At 40.0% G+C, this 15110-nt stretch overlaps 1 protein-coding gene across 2 annotated transcripts; it reads right to left on the bottom strand.

Annotated features, from left to right (window-relative positions):
* Window positions 1-5: 5 nt before the first annotated feature.
* Window positions 6-13172, bottom strand: kiaa0930. 2 transcript variants are annotated; one of them, XM_087786945.1, is made up of 10 exons: window positions 12815-13172; window positions 8513-8661; window positions 6464-6568; window positions 6318-6395; window positions 6156-6257; window positions 5099-5239; window positions 4825-5013; window positions 3171-3333; window positions 2956-3108; window positions 6-2879 (listed from the first exon to the last, which is right to left on the bottom strand). In XM_087786945.1, the coding sequence occupies exons 1-10, from the start codon at window positions 12957-12959 to the stop codon at window positions 2839-2841; spliced, it is 1266 nt and encodes a 421-aa protein (XP_087643071.1). In that variant the 5' UTR covers window positions 12960-13172; the 3' UTR covers window positions 6-2838. The 2 variants fall into 2 exon arrangements, with proteins under 2 accessions (XP_087643071.1, XP_087643072.1); XM_087786946.1 differs by having other exon boundaries at window positions 3174-3333.
* Between the last annotated feature and the right edge of the window lie 1938 nt (window positions 13173-15110).

Here is a 15110-nt window from a genome sequence, read left to right as displayed (position 1 = left end):
GCAGCGTTTCCGTGATTTTTATTTAATATAGAAAGAAGTTATCAGATGGGTTTTACAGAAGGTTTTAGAAAGTGGACATTTTATTCTTTACACAAAGCAATAACATCAAACTTGTTATAAAGGGGGTTCAGCTTAAAATTTTTCTTAAAGTTCTCCATTGTGTGTGTGTGGAGGTCGTGAAGGATGAAGCAGTTAAAGTGGACACTTTGGTCTGCGTGGTGATCACATGTCCAGGATTTGAGATCAGACTTGATCAAAAGGTCTGAATAATACTGGAATAGGTGAACACGTGCAGAAGTTTTACAGCGCAAAATGCCGTCAAGCTCAAGGGTCAGGGCGGCGCGGTACATTCAGCTGCGGGGAGCTACAGAACCGCTTTGATCGGCTGCAGTTCTGAGTCGGTGATGAGCAGAGACCAAAGTGATAAAAGCTCCATTTACCTCCAGAGGATTTTTCAGTATTTACAGCTGTGATAAATACACTGTACTTGTGTTGGTACTAATGTTTTCTTGCTCATTTGTACGTCATATTCAGCATTTAACATACCAGTATATGACTACCTTCCTAATATTTAATTTGAAAGTTTCCTTTAGTTTATATGTTGAAAAAAGAATAAAAGGTTAATTGTGGAACATCTGCAATTTTAATTGACTTTTAATTCTCAATTAGAAAGTTCAAGATCAACATTTTCACGAGTTATTTAATTAAAAACAAACTTCATCTGGTGAGGAAATTAATATAAAATCAACTTTGTGAAAGACTCACTAACCAAGCTATTTGTTCGAACGAGAAACACAATAAATTAAAATATTATGTACACAGTTGGATGTCATTTCGTGATCCTACGGCAAATAAATACTTCAACCAAAAAGCGGCATCTCTATAAAAGTGTAATATTTAAAGTGTCTTCACGTGAAGTGGCCTAAAAATGGTTCCTTCATTAAAAGTTTCCCTCTTCAAATGATGGACAACCGCTAAAAACGAAAAGAAGTCAGGAACGCTGCAGTGGCGACACGATGGTTAAATAATGGGGTATAAAGAGTTGCTGGTTTCAGCATCTGGACGCTCGGCAGGAAGCGCTCAACTGGGTTCCTGGGATCTTTGGAAGCGTCGGCTCTTGACGTGGAGGTGAACTTAAGGCTTCGGGAGCGTCCTGGGAGAAGTAGCTTATGCTCTCCGACTCGTCTTCCCTTTAAAGTTTTTCAAGTCACTTTCAGTTTTGAGAGTCGCAGGTTTCCAACAAAAGCCTAAGCAGGGAACGTTAAAGAAAAAGAAAATGTCCGAGCGTCAGGGTCCTGCTGGCAGAAGCGCTCGTCGTCAGGGCGACGGTCAGAATCCAAGTGGAGCTCGGAGTCTTTCGCTCAAGAGTTGCTCAGAAGCTCTTTCAAGGCGGTTCAGTGAGAAGCAGCAGTATTTACAAACATTCAGCACATCCTCCGGACCAGCCAGTCGCCTCGCGGAGGTCACGTGATCCCGACACCGGTTTCCATGGTGAGGACCTGGACACAGCAGGAACTTAGAAGAAGGAGGCACTTCTTGGATGGCTGGTTTGTTCTCATCCTGCTGAGGTCCTGGTGGAGCAGAGTCCTGACTCTTCAGGTTTTCGGATCCAACGAGGAGGTGTTTGGATCTAGTGAAAACGTGTTGGGGTGTGAGGAGGTGTTGGGGTCCAAAGAGGAGATTCTGGGGTCCAACAAGAAGGTGTCTGGTCCAACGAGGAGGTGTTGGGGTCTAACAAGGAGGTGTCTGGGTCCAAAGAGGAGGTGTTGGGGTCTAACAAGAAGGTGTCTGGGTCCAAAGAGGAGGTGTTGGGGTCTAACAAGAAGGTGTCTGGGTCCAAAGAGGAGGTGTTGGGGTCTAACAAGAAGGTGTCTGGGTCCAAAGAGGAGGTGTTGGGGTCTAACAAGGAGGTGTCTGGGTCCAAAGAGGAGATTTTGGGGTCCAACAAGAAGGTGTCTGGTCCAACGAGGAGGTGTTGGGGTCTAACAAGGAGGTGTCTGGGTCCAAAGAGGAGGTGTTGGGGTCTAACAAGAAGGTGTCTGGTCCAACGAGGAGGTGTCTGGTAAAACAAGGAGGTGTCAAGGACTAACAAGGAGGTGTCTGGGTCCAACGTGGAGGTGTCTGGTCCAATGAGGAAGTGTTGGGGTGTGAGCACGAGGTGTTGGGGTCCAACGAGGAGATGTTGGGGTCTGACCACCAGGTGTTGGGTTGGAGTTCCTGTGGCCTCACAGAGAGTTCCTATGGTCTCAGAAGGAGGTCATGTGTCGTATACCATGGATATTCAGGGGTCTGACAAGAAGGTCCTGGACCCTATGAGTGTTTACGGTTTTAACAAGGAGGTGTTGGGGTCTAACAAGGTCCATGAAGGAGTTCCTGTGGTCTCAGAAGGAGGTCATGTGTCGTATACCATGGATATTCAGGGGTCTGACAAGAAGGTTCTGAGCTTTTAGAGGACGGTTCTGGGGTCATGCAGTGAACAGGAGGTGTGGCTTCTCATGAGGAGGTGCAGAGCAGTAAAGAGGTTCTGCGGAATCACAGGTCAGGTGCTGCGTGTCACAGGGAGGTGCAGTCGGGACGGAGTTCCCCGTGTTCCTGGACAGGAGACGAGTCTGTGGTCCAGGCAGAAGATGCATAAGTCTCAAAGTTCCTGCACTCATAGGAGGCCCAGACGTCGGTCCGCAGGGGCTTAAATCAACCGCTAGAGGGAGCCTCAGCTGGATTCCGGTTCTCTAGTGCTGCTGGCTTTTGCTGTGATCTAGGTCGGTGCCCTGAAGGGGGCGCTGTGGTCTCATAGGCCTGATGCAGGGAGGCACTTAGAGCGACTGTCACGTCCAGCCGTTATGTCATCAGGATGGGCTTCTGCCGGACCTCCAGGATGTCTGCGGGACACACACACATTAGTGGCTCAGGTCATGTGTCATAACAGCTCAGTTCAGTGGAGGAGACAGCGCCCACCTGTGGTGATGCGGTGCAGTGGCAGCGTGACGTAAGTCAGGTGGGAGTAGAGCAGGAAGAAGTCGTCGGTCCGGTTCAGTTTGAGCCAGGACCCGACCAGCGAGCGCCCGGTGCCGGAGAGCGAGCGAGAGCGCAGGTTGGTGGCAGTGATGTCTGCAAAAACACAAAACTTTATTGATCAGTATCGATGGGCGATTAACGATTCCAGGATCCACGACCTTCGTCGTCCTCCTCCCTGAAGAACTCCTCGCTGTCGTTGGCCGAGTGCGACTTCTTCATCTCTGCGATGCGGTTGCGCGGAACCTTCCGTCGCAGCGACGGGGAAAAGAAGGAGGGCCGGTTCCTCTCGGGGGTCGGAGGGGTGCTGAAGGAGGTCACCTGGACAGGAAGTGAGGCTGGTCAACACAGGAAGTCATGTGCCCATGTCAAGAAATGTTTTCTCATGAACCACATTTGACTCTTTTAGTTTTTATCCTGACGACACTGACAGGACCTGACATTTAAAATAGCCGTAAATAAACCCGACAAACCAACCCGTCGTCTGCATCTGTTCACGCCGTCAGGGTCCGTAACAAAAGTCAGCGCTGTCACTTACGATCACGTCCTCCGACTCCTACATCTGGAGAACGATTAATGATTCATCGTTCAGTCCAGCGACATTTATTATTGATCTCGACCTCATTTCTCCCTGAGCTGATACGCCATCTTCTGCAGAGCTGGAAGACTCTAGTCTCTGAGGACGTCGCGACTGACGAAACCATCTCAACTAGTTAAATCTCTGGTTAAATGAAGCTTGAAAGACCTTTAGAAGTATAGACTTTGTCCACTGGAGGGACCAGAGTGATATTTACTGATGAAAATCTAATAAACCTGCTGGTTCCCTTGAGAAAGTTAACTTGAAAAAAAAATCAAAATCATAACTTAACTTGCAAATTTAACATCCACTTCAGAGAGATTGTAGACTTTTATTTTGTAGCCGAGCAGTTAGTGCTAATGTAAACGACGTGCACAGCTCAATGATCGGACTAGAGGAGTTCTAGAGTAACAATATGCATCTTACAATAAATATTTTAGTAAAAATAAACATCTTTTAACAACTATTTTTGTGTGTATTGTAAGGAAATGACAACTTTACTGTAATCAATCATCTAGATTTAACACACATTTCAAATAGTCACTTGATTAACTGATAATCTTCCATATTTAATTCATATTAAATAATCATTGTTGCATTGCATTCATTTACTGCAACACAGGCCCAGGTCAAATAAAGCCTTGCAAACACACACAAAGATTAAACAATCCCAGATTCACAAACAACACAAAATCCCCACAGTATAGTAGGTAAGTGCGGCACAGGTGCCATTTGCAGCAGATTCCACTGTCTGCGTTATAAACTATTATTTCAATCCGAAAATGTAAAATAGCCAGAATTCCTTGATTGTAAATAATAAAATCAAACATAATAAATGTCATCAAAGTATTTCAAAGTGTCCGTGGAGAAGCTCTCACTTTTTCGATGAGCTAGAAAATATTTGAGCTTTTATTTTGAAGTCCCAAATATATAATGGCTCTCGATGTGACGTCACTGTTTGACTCCATTCATTTTCACTTCATCAAAGCTGCCCCGACAAAAACTGTTCGGACACTCCTGGTGGATGGAATCAGCAAACACAACTAGCGATGGGTTTCTCACCTGAGGCCGCAGCTCAAAACACCTGAGCGAGGAGGATGCGATGACAAGTGGTCATAAAGCATTAAGCAGCGACAGGTAGAGAAGTTAAAAACATTTGAATTCATCTCTTGTTTAAAATGAAGGATTTGATCTCAACTTTCTCTTGTAAATTTCTCATCTTCTCCTCGACTCACCCGCTCATGCAGGGGCGACACCTGGTCCTCCTCCGTCCCGCATGGGGACGTGTCTCCGGTAGGAACCCTGCTGACGGCCATCTCCGCGTGACCTTTGCCCTGAGGACCCTTCATCCTCACGAACTCCATGTTGTTGTACTTGTAGAAGCCGAACGACATCCGCTGGGCCATCTTCGCCGCCACGCTCACCTGCGGCCAGACAAAGAACGGTGACCAAACCAGAAGACGCTGCTGAGGACGAGGAGCCTCTTCGAGGAAGGGTCTCTTCTCTCACCCGGTTGTCGTAGACCTTCTTGAGGGCCTCGTAGCGGATGGAGCCCTGGAAGATGACGCCCTGGAATGTGTTGCTCTTGTCGCTGGCCACCAGCTCCACGCACACCATCTCGCCCTCGCCCACCGTCATGTCGTTGAACACCTGAAGACAAAACATTAAACACATTTAATCTTTGATACATCAATAGATTATCCTGTTAACCCTTTATTGGTGACCCTGAAGTCACAAACAAAGACATTTAGCCTTTTAGGCTCATATAACTGTCATTAGCGTAGCCCCTCCCCCCGCCCACAAACATAGACCAGATTCACCTGCACAAGCATTGGAGGTCTGCTCTACAATAAATAAAAAGTAAAAGCGTCGTGGGAAACTATAAAGCAAAGAATTTTCAAAGACGAGATGAAAGTTAAAAACCCACAAAGCACACACGGCTACAGCCCTGAGTTCACTGAGAGGGAGTAGGACAAATCGTTTGTGTTGAAAATGAATCAAATAGGATTTGTTAGGCAGTGCTGTTGCATATTTTTGAGTACAAAGCATGTTATAAAGTTTCAAAAAATCCAGTTGTGTCTGGTTCCATTTTCTATTTATAATTTTACACATCAAATTAAATGCAAGTAAATAACAAGCGAGCGTTAGAAACCTGCAGTCTCCACGGTTCTTAAAAGGGAACGACAGATCTGGGGTCAGTGGCTAAGGGTGACCTACAAACAGGAGCTGCTGCACAGATGAATGTTGGATCACAGCCCCAGCAGGGGGTCGGAGGAGAGACACACTCGGTGATGCTGCTCAGCTTCTTTTATTTATTCCTCATAAAGTAGGTCAGAAGACAGTTGGGAGAGCATTTTACTGCAGCTTTATATCCGTGTCCGACCTTCTACCGTCTTCAACAGTTTATGGCACAGTTTGTTTTTAATACAATAAAATGATTTTCTCATTCATGTACATTTACTCATGACATAAATTAATATAATTTTAATTTATTTACCAAATATTCAAGCGACTTTATTTAAAAATCGAACTACAATTAAATTCAAGCTCCCGCTCGAGCTCTTACCTCCTCGAAGTTGTCAATCATGAAGAAGATGTTGGGGTAACTCATCTTAGACTCCACCCCTTTGCTGTCCATGGCGTGCTTGCTGGGCGAGGCGAACACTTCCTGTGACGGAAACTGAGTGATCAATACGTGTTTGCAACCGATCGATTGGCGACGTCTGACCTGGCACTTCTTCTTGTGGATGTGGATGTCACCGGCGTCTGAGCGCGTGCAGACGGCGCACGTCACAACGTAGTCCAGCTGCAAAGACGTTCACGAATTACTGACTTCAACACTCAGCTTCTCCTGATGTTTTCACCAACTATCACCTTCTGCAGGATGAGGTTCAGATAAACACTCTCCTCCCAGTCGATGTCGGGGTCGCCGAGGCCCGGCAGCTTCTTGGAGTCCCGTCTGTAGACCTCCACCTCCACCTGAGAGGTGGGTTGAGGGATTATTATCTCTGACACCAGACTAGTGACACCTCAAGATTAATCCAATGATAACTAAAGTTGAATGAATTGACAACTCAAGATCAACCTAATAAACACTTGATATAAGGCTAATGATAGCTTGAGTTACTATTAGTTTAATATCAAGTTATCATAAGTCTTATCTTTAGTTACCATTAGTCTTATATCAAGTTAAGACTAGTCTTAAGATAAGACTAATGATAACTCAAGATAAGACTAATGGTAACTTGATATAAGACTATTTGTAACTCAAGATAAGTCTAATGGTAACTTTATATAAGACTATTTGTAACTCAAGATAAGTCTAATGGTAACTTGATATAAGACTATTTTTAACTCACGATAACTCTAATGGTAACTTGATATAACACTATTTGTAACTCAAGATAAGTCTAATGGTAACTTTATATAAGACTATTTGTAACTCAAGATAAGTCTAATGGTAACTTGATATAAGACTATTAGTAACTCAAGATAAGTCTAATGGTAACTTGATATAAGACTATTTGTAACTCAAGATAAGATAATGGTAACTTGATATAAGACTATTTGTAACTCAAGATAAGTCTAATGGTAACTTGATATAAGACTATTTGTAACTCAAGATAAGATAATGGTAACTTGATATAAGACTATTTGTAACTCAAGATAAGTCTAATGGTAACTTGATATAAAACTATTTGTAACTCAAGATAAGTCTAATGGTAACTTGATATAAGACTATTTGTAACTCAAGATAAGTCTAATGGTAACTTGATATAACACTATTTGTAACTCAAGATAAGTCTAATGGTAACTTTATATAAGACTATTTGTAACTCAAGATAAGTCTAATGGTAACTTGATATAAGACTATTAGTAACTCAAGATAAGTCTAATGGTAACTTGATATAAGACTATTTGTAACTCAAGATAAGATAATGTTAACTTGATATAAGACTATTTGTAACTCAAGATAAGTCTAATGGTAACTTGATATAAGACTATTTGTAACTCAAGATAAGATGATGGTAACTTGATATAAGACTATTTGTAACTCAAGATAAGTCTAATGGTAACTTGATATAAAACTATTTGTAACTCAAGATAAGTCTAATGGTAACTTGATACAAGACTATTTGTAACTCAAGATAAGTCTAATGGTAACTTGATATAAGACTATTTGTAACTCAAGATAAGTCTAATGGTAACTTGATATAAGACTATTTTTACTCAAGATAAGTCTAATGGTAACTTGATATAAGACTATTTTTACTCAAGATAAGATAATGGTAACTTGATATAAGACAATTTGTAACTCAAGATAAGTCTAATGGTAACTTGATGAACAGTGATGACATAGTTATTATTCACTGAATATGTTGTTAATCTCCAGAACGTAACCGACAGTTGCTAAAAAACAGAAGCACATGATGATCACATGACCACCTTGGCAGCGTTAAATATCACATTGACTGCGTCATACATATGTTGATGAGGATCAACAGGAGTTTCCAGTGTTGATGTAATTTCACACTTCAACGTCCACTTCAGCATCCAAACAATGAGACGAACACAGGAGCCGTTGTCAAGTTGGAAGAACTCAATGATCGTCCGTCATCACTTGTTGGCGCTTCTACCCCGAGAACAATGGCACGTTACCATAGCAACCGTGACGGAGGCGGCTGTAGGGCAGCTTGTGATAAAGGCCAGATGTGACATGTGATCAGAGCCAAGAGTTTGGAAATAAATTAAAAAACAAAATTGTTCTTATGCTAGTCTAGGGGTGTGTGTGGGTGTGTGTGGGTGTGTGTGTGTGTGTGTGTGTGTGTGTGTGTGAAAATATTGGATTTGAATCAATACCATACGAGTGGATCGTGATTGGTTGTAAGACAACAGCACTGAAAAGTATTTTTCTAATCTCACCTTTTTGCCCTCCGTGTTGTCGGCGCTGACGTAAGCCAGCTTTCTGCGGACATAAAACAGCATGTCGTCCTGCCGCGGCGCCCACTTCTCCATGAAGTACGTGGAGAACATCCAGGTCCAGAACACGATGCGGTCATCCTTGAAACAACCTGCCAAACAAGCAACAAAACTGAAATGAGTTTCTCGTACAATGTTCTTTTTTTTTTACCCAGCATCAACTGGTTTGTCTTAACAAAAACTAAATAATTAATGTTTTGTATTTACAGGTCCTTCGGCGAAGTTCATACTCGTAATCGTTCATTCACCACTTCTGGATGCTGTACTACCTTTTGACAGGGTGAGCCAACTGCGTGCCGCCCGGCAACTGTTGCTAAGCGACCAGGCAGAGGATGACATAGCGTTAGGTCTTTCATCGTGTTTAACTACTTCCCCCAGAACTTAAGCTAAGATATGTTTATTTAATTTGAAATTAAGACAAATATTTCAACTTTTTTTTTACATAAACAAGTGAAACTTTCTTAACTGTATTAATAAAATGCGTTCTAACTGGTTTTCTAATCCAGTAACTTCTTCTTAAAGTGTATTATTTAAGTAATAGTGAGCAAAAGAGTGAATATTGGTGTTTTATTCTTATTTATCTCGGCTCTTTATTGTGGTTTTTGGATGAGAATAAATCCACATGCAAAAAACTAAACTAAAAAAACTAAATTAAAATTATATAACTAAGTATTATTTAAATATATTCTTCATAAAAATTGGTATTCATTATATCACAACAATTGACCCTAATACAAATGTTCTATTGAAACATAACTTAATTGCCGGTGTCTTTTTTAAATGTCCTCAAAGCAAAACAGTGTTTTATTAAACGCGTATCAATGAGAAAGTGATGAAAAACAGAAAGACATATCACACATTTGCTTCATCACATTACATTAAGTCCCGTTTTATGAATAGACTTTTAAATAAAATGAAACATTTTCTCCACCAAAGATGATTCAGGAGTTAATTCTCCTCCTCGCAGACACACAGTCTGAAACAAGGCTCTATTTTTAACTCCAGATGAATTTTAAAAATACATCAGCTGTGTTATGAAGCCCAGTGCACAACTGCTGCTCATCATCTGATTAAAAAAAGAAAGAGTGGCACGTCATCCAAACTCTCACTTCTGGAAAAGTGCAATATATTAGAAGAAGCTGGTTTGTTTTTCCTGCCGCTGGTGTTTAGAGTACGTTTGACCTGCAGGAGAGAAGCAGAGTTATTTATTATTAAATCCTGTTTTATTTCATTGTAGCCACGAGAATCTGACGTCCTTCAACGATATGTATCACGTTGGTGTTGAGGAACATTTATGAACATGATTTTCAAGAGCTTGAAGAGTCTATGGTTTGATCGATTATTGATCAGAAGTGTGACTGAGTACAGCACGCAGACACTTGATGGGTTAAACAAATACAGAGTTTAGATCCGGCGTATCCATCATTCTCTTTAACAGGCGTCTCTTTGCCACATGAATAAAACAGTACCAGGCATCTTTATTGGCCCACAGCAGCTCATTGAATGAAGCCCATATACGTTTTCTCAGAAAGCATTAAAGGCATTGGTTTATCTTCAGTAGATTAACATTGAGGGAAATATAGAGACGACGGAGAGGCTCACCTATAAATTGAGATTAAAATATCAGTGTATAGAGATGAAAGCTACGGGGAGTGTGGCTGTGGGTTTGATTTATACTTGAAGGGATGAGCTCTGCGGGTAAAGGTTTAGGTAGATCAACTCTAAAATAAAAATACGATTTATTTTGATTGTTTTTGGGGGTTATTTGCATCGGCTTCCTTGTGTGGCAGACTGGGGGGAACCTGGTTTAACTGGCTTGATTGGACTCGTACAGTAAAGTGTAACAAACGTTAGTAGATTTTTCCCTTTATTACTGTGATACTATTTATTATGTTTCATTACCACCTTTGTTATCATTTGTATAGACTTTTATATGATGAATTTTTTGAAGATTCATGTTGTACACATTCTTATGTGAATCTCATATTTTGATGACCGTTTAACAACAATGTCAAAGATAAAGTTATATATAGTATATTTAAAAAATAATTGGTTTATTTGTTTGTAACAAGAAAATATGGAACACACAGAGCAACTTCAATGAAGAGGAAGTTAATATCGTGGCCAAGTATCGCTCAAGAAGAAGAAGAAGCTTAAGAAACTATTTTGTCTGCGAGAAAATTCCCATGCACGAGTGTGTGTTAGAGACACACAAAAAAAAAATGATTCTTGCTTTTAACTAGTTAATGCGGTCTTGTTTTGGGGTGTAAAGTTGATGAGTTATGTATGTCGAAAGATAGTTAATGTCGTCTTCAAGTTAACAGCTCCCTATAAATTGATTTTTTATTCCAAAACGACTAAAAGTGTAAGAAATATTAATGTTGGAGACTAAGCTCGACATTATAAAGTCACCTCGGTCGACTCGCTCTGAAAAGAGGTGCAGCGAGTCGAGGCGGAGAGAGAGAAAGATCTGTGTTCGTATCAGCAACACAAGTTCTTCCTGTTAGTTCAGCCCTCATTAGACCTGAATCATTGATGTCGCCTCTATAGCTGCGTCTGTGCAGCAGGTTTTGTAAAAATGATGTCACACTGTGTCTGACATCATCGCCTCTTCAGGGAACCTCAGGTTTAAATCAGGAAATGTCTGCTGGTTGTCAGGACAGAGTTTCAATCTTCCACACCAGCAAACCATCGGAACCTGCTGCAGGCAAATCAATGTGTTAATCGCAGGATCTGATGTCAGTTTACGATCAGAAAACAATCTTCTCAGTGAGCTTTTACACTCTGATGAAGTTTATTTGTGGAAGAACAAATAACAAAACAACATTTGTTCGGCAACAGTTCTGAGAACCTTCACTAAAGGAAAGAGAAATAAAATCATAATGAAGTTATTTAGTTTACTCTGGCGAAACTCAATTTAAATACAAAGATCGATTCAAGAAAAGGTCGATCTTTTGACACAGAGTTTAAGTTATGAAGTTGTGAAAGGTTAGTTATGTTGAGGAGCTGATATTACTCTTCATCTAAAAGCATTTAAAAATAACAGATGCTAAAGAAAAATGTCTTAAGGTTCCATTTTAAATACGTGTGATGCCTCTTTACGTTTTATTATTATAATAAAAGAAAAATATTGTACAGCATTGTGACCAGATGTATGAGGGTATGCAAGTAAGTAAGTAAATTATATTTGTAGAGCACTTTTCCAGACCAGGGTCACTCCTGTGTTTGTCTCTGTGTTATCTTGATCTTTGAAGTATATATTTTATTGTGTTTTGATTGTTTAAGCGCTTTGTGACATACAAACTATTTTCTACGCAACACTAATACCAATAACTTAATTTTCAAATTAATTCTGAGTTAATATATAGTAAGTAAGTAATTTTTATTTATATAGCGCTTTTCCAGACCAGGGTCACAAAGCGCTTAAACAATCAAAACAATATTCAATAAAATATATACTTTAAAGATCAAGATAAAACTGATAACACAACAGGAGTTCCAGAAAATCAAGGAAAAGCCTGAACAAATAAAAACGTCTTAAGATGTAAGGTAAGGTAAGGTAAGGTAAAACTTCATTGATTCCTCAGGAGGTCTCCTTCGGGAAATTGTTTATTTGAATGTTTAATTGTTTATCGTTTATTAAATGTTTAATTGTTTATTGTTTATTAAATGTTTAATTGTTTATTGTTTATTAAATGTTTAATTGTTTATTAAATGTTTCTTGAAGGAGTCAGTAGATCCATCCGAGGTTCGACTTTAAGACTCCATTAATAAATAAGTTAGCTAGTCTTTTCAACAACAACCAATGATTCATTTTATTTTAATTTCGTCTCTTTTTTTTTTTACATAGATCTTGTTTTTCCGAGTAACGAGTAACATGTCCTTTAATAAGTACCTTTAGATATACAATAACAAATGAAAATACTCAATTACAGTCATAAAAGAGATACAATGCGTTACTTGTAATAGATCATTATTATTAGACAATATATTTTAAATCTATTTCATTTGACTTCAACTTTCCATCGAGATAAAAACCTGTTGAGTTCGTGGTGCCAGAACCAAGAAGAACATCTCGACCAGCGACACACAAAAGGTTTGCAGGTTTAAACCTAAAAGTTACTAAAGCTAAACTCGGACACGAAGACGTAAAAAAAAAACACAGATCCCAGATCAGACAATGGCCAGTAAAGCTGTCAGACAGCATCACGTCACTCAAGGCTATAGAATCTTGGTTCTTCTCACCCAGACCGCTGACCTCCTGCCGGAGGTTCAGGCGGTTCCTCTCGTCGGCGATGGCCTTCAGCATCTGCAGCAGAGACCCGTCCACGTCTCCGTTCTGGTCCTCCGTGGGGCCGACGCTCGTGCACAGACCGGGTGAGGATGCCATGGCCGGGCTGGGCTCATGACAGGGAGCTGCTAGCGGCTCCTGACGGCGGCGAGGCGGGGAGGGAGGAGCAGGAACCAGGGCCTCTCCCGCGGGTCTATCTCTCTCTCTCTCTCCCTCTGCAGGGGCCCCCGAGGACAGGCGGGCGAGGGTGGTCTCGGGGTGTCCGGCGGGAGTAGCGGGGTGGGAAGTCTAGTGTTGTTGAGGAGTCAGCTGGAAACACCCTCCACTTCCGGTAACAACTCGCGCTCTTAAAGCGACAATGCTGAGTCGTGCGCGCGCGTGACCGGGTGACATCACCTCCTCGGGTCACGCGCGGAACAGTAGGTTTTTTTTTTAGAGGGTATCCCAGGGTTTGACCCACAAGGTTTTTTTTTATGAATAACAACAACAAAGTCACTTTGTCCAAAGTCATTACTACTTTATTACAGGGATTTGTATTGGTAAGAATCTGGCGATACAAGTATCACGATACAGAGGCAACGAAATATTGTGATTCTGTAGGAATATATTTGTAGTATTGTCCGGTGTACTTGACTCTGGTGTTGCAGAATTTAAAGAATACATGACTCTTGACAACGTCGTAACCGCTTTCATTTGTTACGAAACCAAAACGTTTACAAGCATCAGCTTTAAAAACTGCTGGAGTCGAGTGTATCCTCTTGTCCCCAGTCATCTTGCGAGATACTATTATTGCGAGATTTCAGTGTTACTTCAGCTGAGGAGGACGTAATGACTGCTCCCAACTAGCTTAATTAAGTTTAATAACATCACAGAAATGTTCATTTCACTGTAAATTAAAAAAATATTTTATTAATTTATTTTACTGCACTGTATTAAAATATAAACCATAAAATGACTATAATAAATACAACATATTATTAGAAAGCAATTGATATAATGCTGTTGAATATTGATCCAGAATCGTGGAAAAAAATGTTGTGGTATATTGATGTATTGATATTTTTAAATACACCACTAGTTAATTAGATCTACTACACCCAGATAATCCATTTGGGCCTTTTGAGTTAGATGTTTACTCATGATCCAAGACCTGGGACATGAGGTGGAGATGTTGCTTATGTAGGAACATCTTTCTCCATGTTTTGTGTTTTGTAAAATGTTCATTCTGATCCTAAAAAAAACCCTTAAAAGGTTAGTTATTTTCATAAAGAAACGCCTCTTACTGTTTTCTTAAGATAACAAGTATATCATACTTCATATTTTAATAGTTCATATTAAAATGCACGTCACTAAACATCGTTAATGTATATATTTCATTAACATACGTGTATGAAATGTAAGGTTAAAAACCTGAAGGTGGGATCCACCGGAGCTGTGTTCAGTGTGGATTGATGCCTCACATCCTGCATGTCATGAATCTGAAACCATCATCAACCCTTCGTGCATATTTTCCAGCGACCTAAGAGGAAGCATGTCTGTGAATAATGCTTGAACGTTGGAGTGTTCCAGAATAATCATTTAGGGAATGAAACAAAGCATTAAGAGTAACTCAGGGTACAGATCCTAGTCACCTCCTGGTAATGATGTTAACTACTCATGATTTTAATGTAGCATTGATTATAATGACATATTTACAGTGTTAATAATGTTATCAAATTCTATTTGTCACCATTGTCAGGAAAAAAAGCACTGGAACCAATTTTGATATTATTAAATAAAACAAAGATATTTATTCAAATTATTCATTGTATAATTAAAAGTATATTTTTAAAAACAACCATAAAAGTACAAGTTATTCTTTGAAATATCACAATTAATGCCCGTCCTTAAGTTATAAATAGCATCTGATTCAAACCGAGGTTTTGTTTAATATGCTTTGTTTTCCTTTTTTAGTTTTGAGTTAGACATGTTATTAGCTTTGTTAACCTTAATCACCTTTACCATCCCTCAACACAGGATTGGACATTTTAACTTGACAACTGTAATGTCAAGTGTGGATATTTTAAAGTAAATTAAATAAAGAACTTATAGTGTCAAGTTGGGAAGAATTTAAGGACAAGAAAACATTGAATTTTTTGAAAGACATGTAAAAATGAATTAATCTTATTTATGAAAAATCAATCCGAGGAAAGAAAATTTTGTCTTTATACATTTCATACAGTATTAAGTAAACACAATCTATAATACATG

Source organism: Callionymus lyra, chromosome 3, assembly GCF_982586985.1.
Source record: "Callionymus lyra chromosome 3, fCalLyr1.hap1.1, whole genome shotgun sequence".
Classification (NCBI taxonomy): domain Eukaryota; kingdom Metazoa; phylum Chordata; class Actinopteri; order Syngnathiformes; family Callionymidae; genus Callionymus; species Callionymus lyra.
This window is presented reverse-complemented; position numbering and strand designations above follow the sequence as displayed.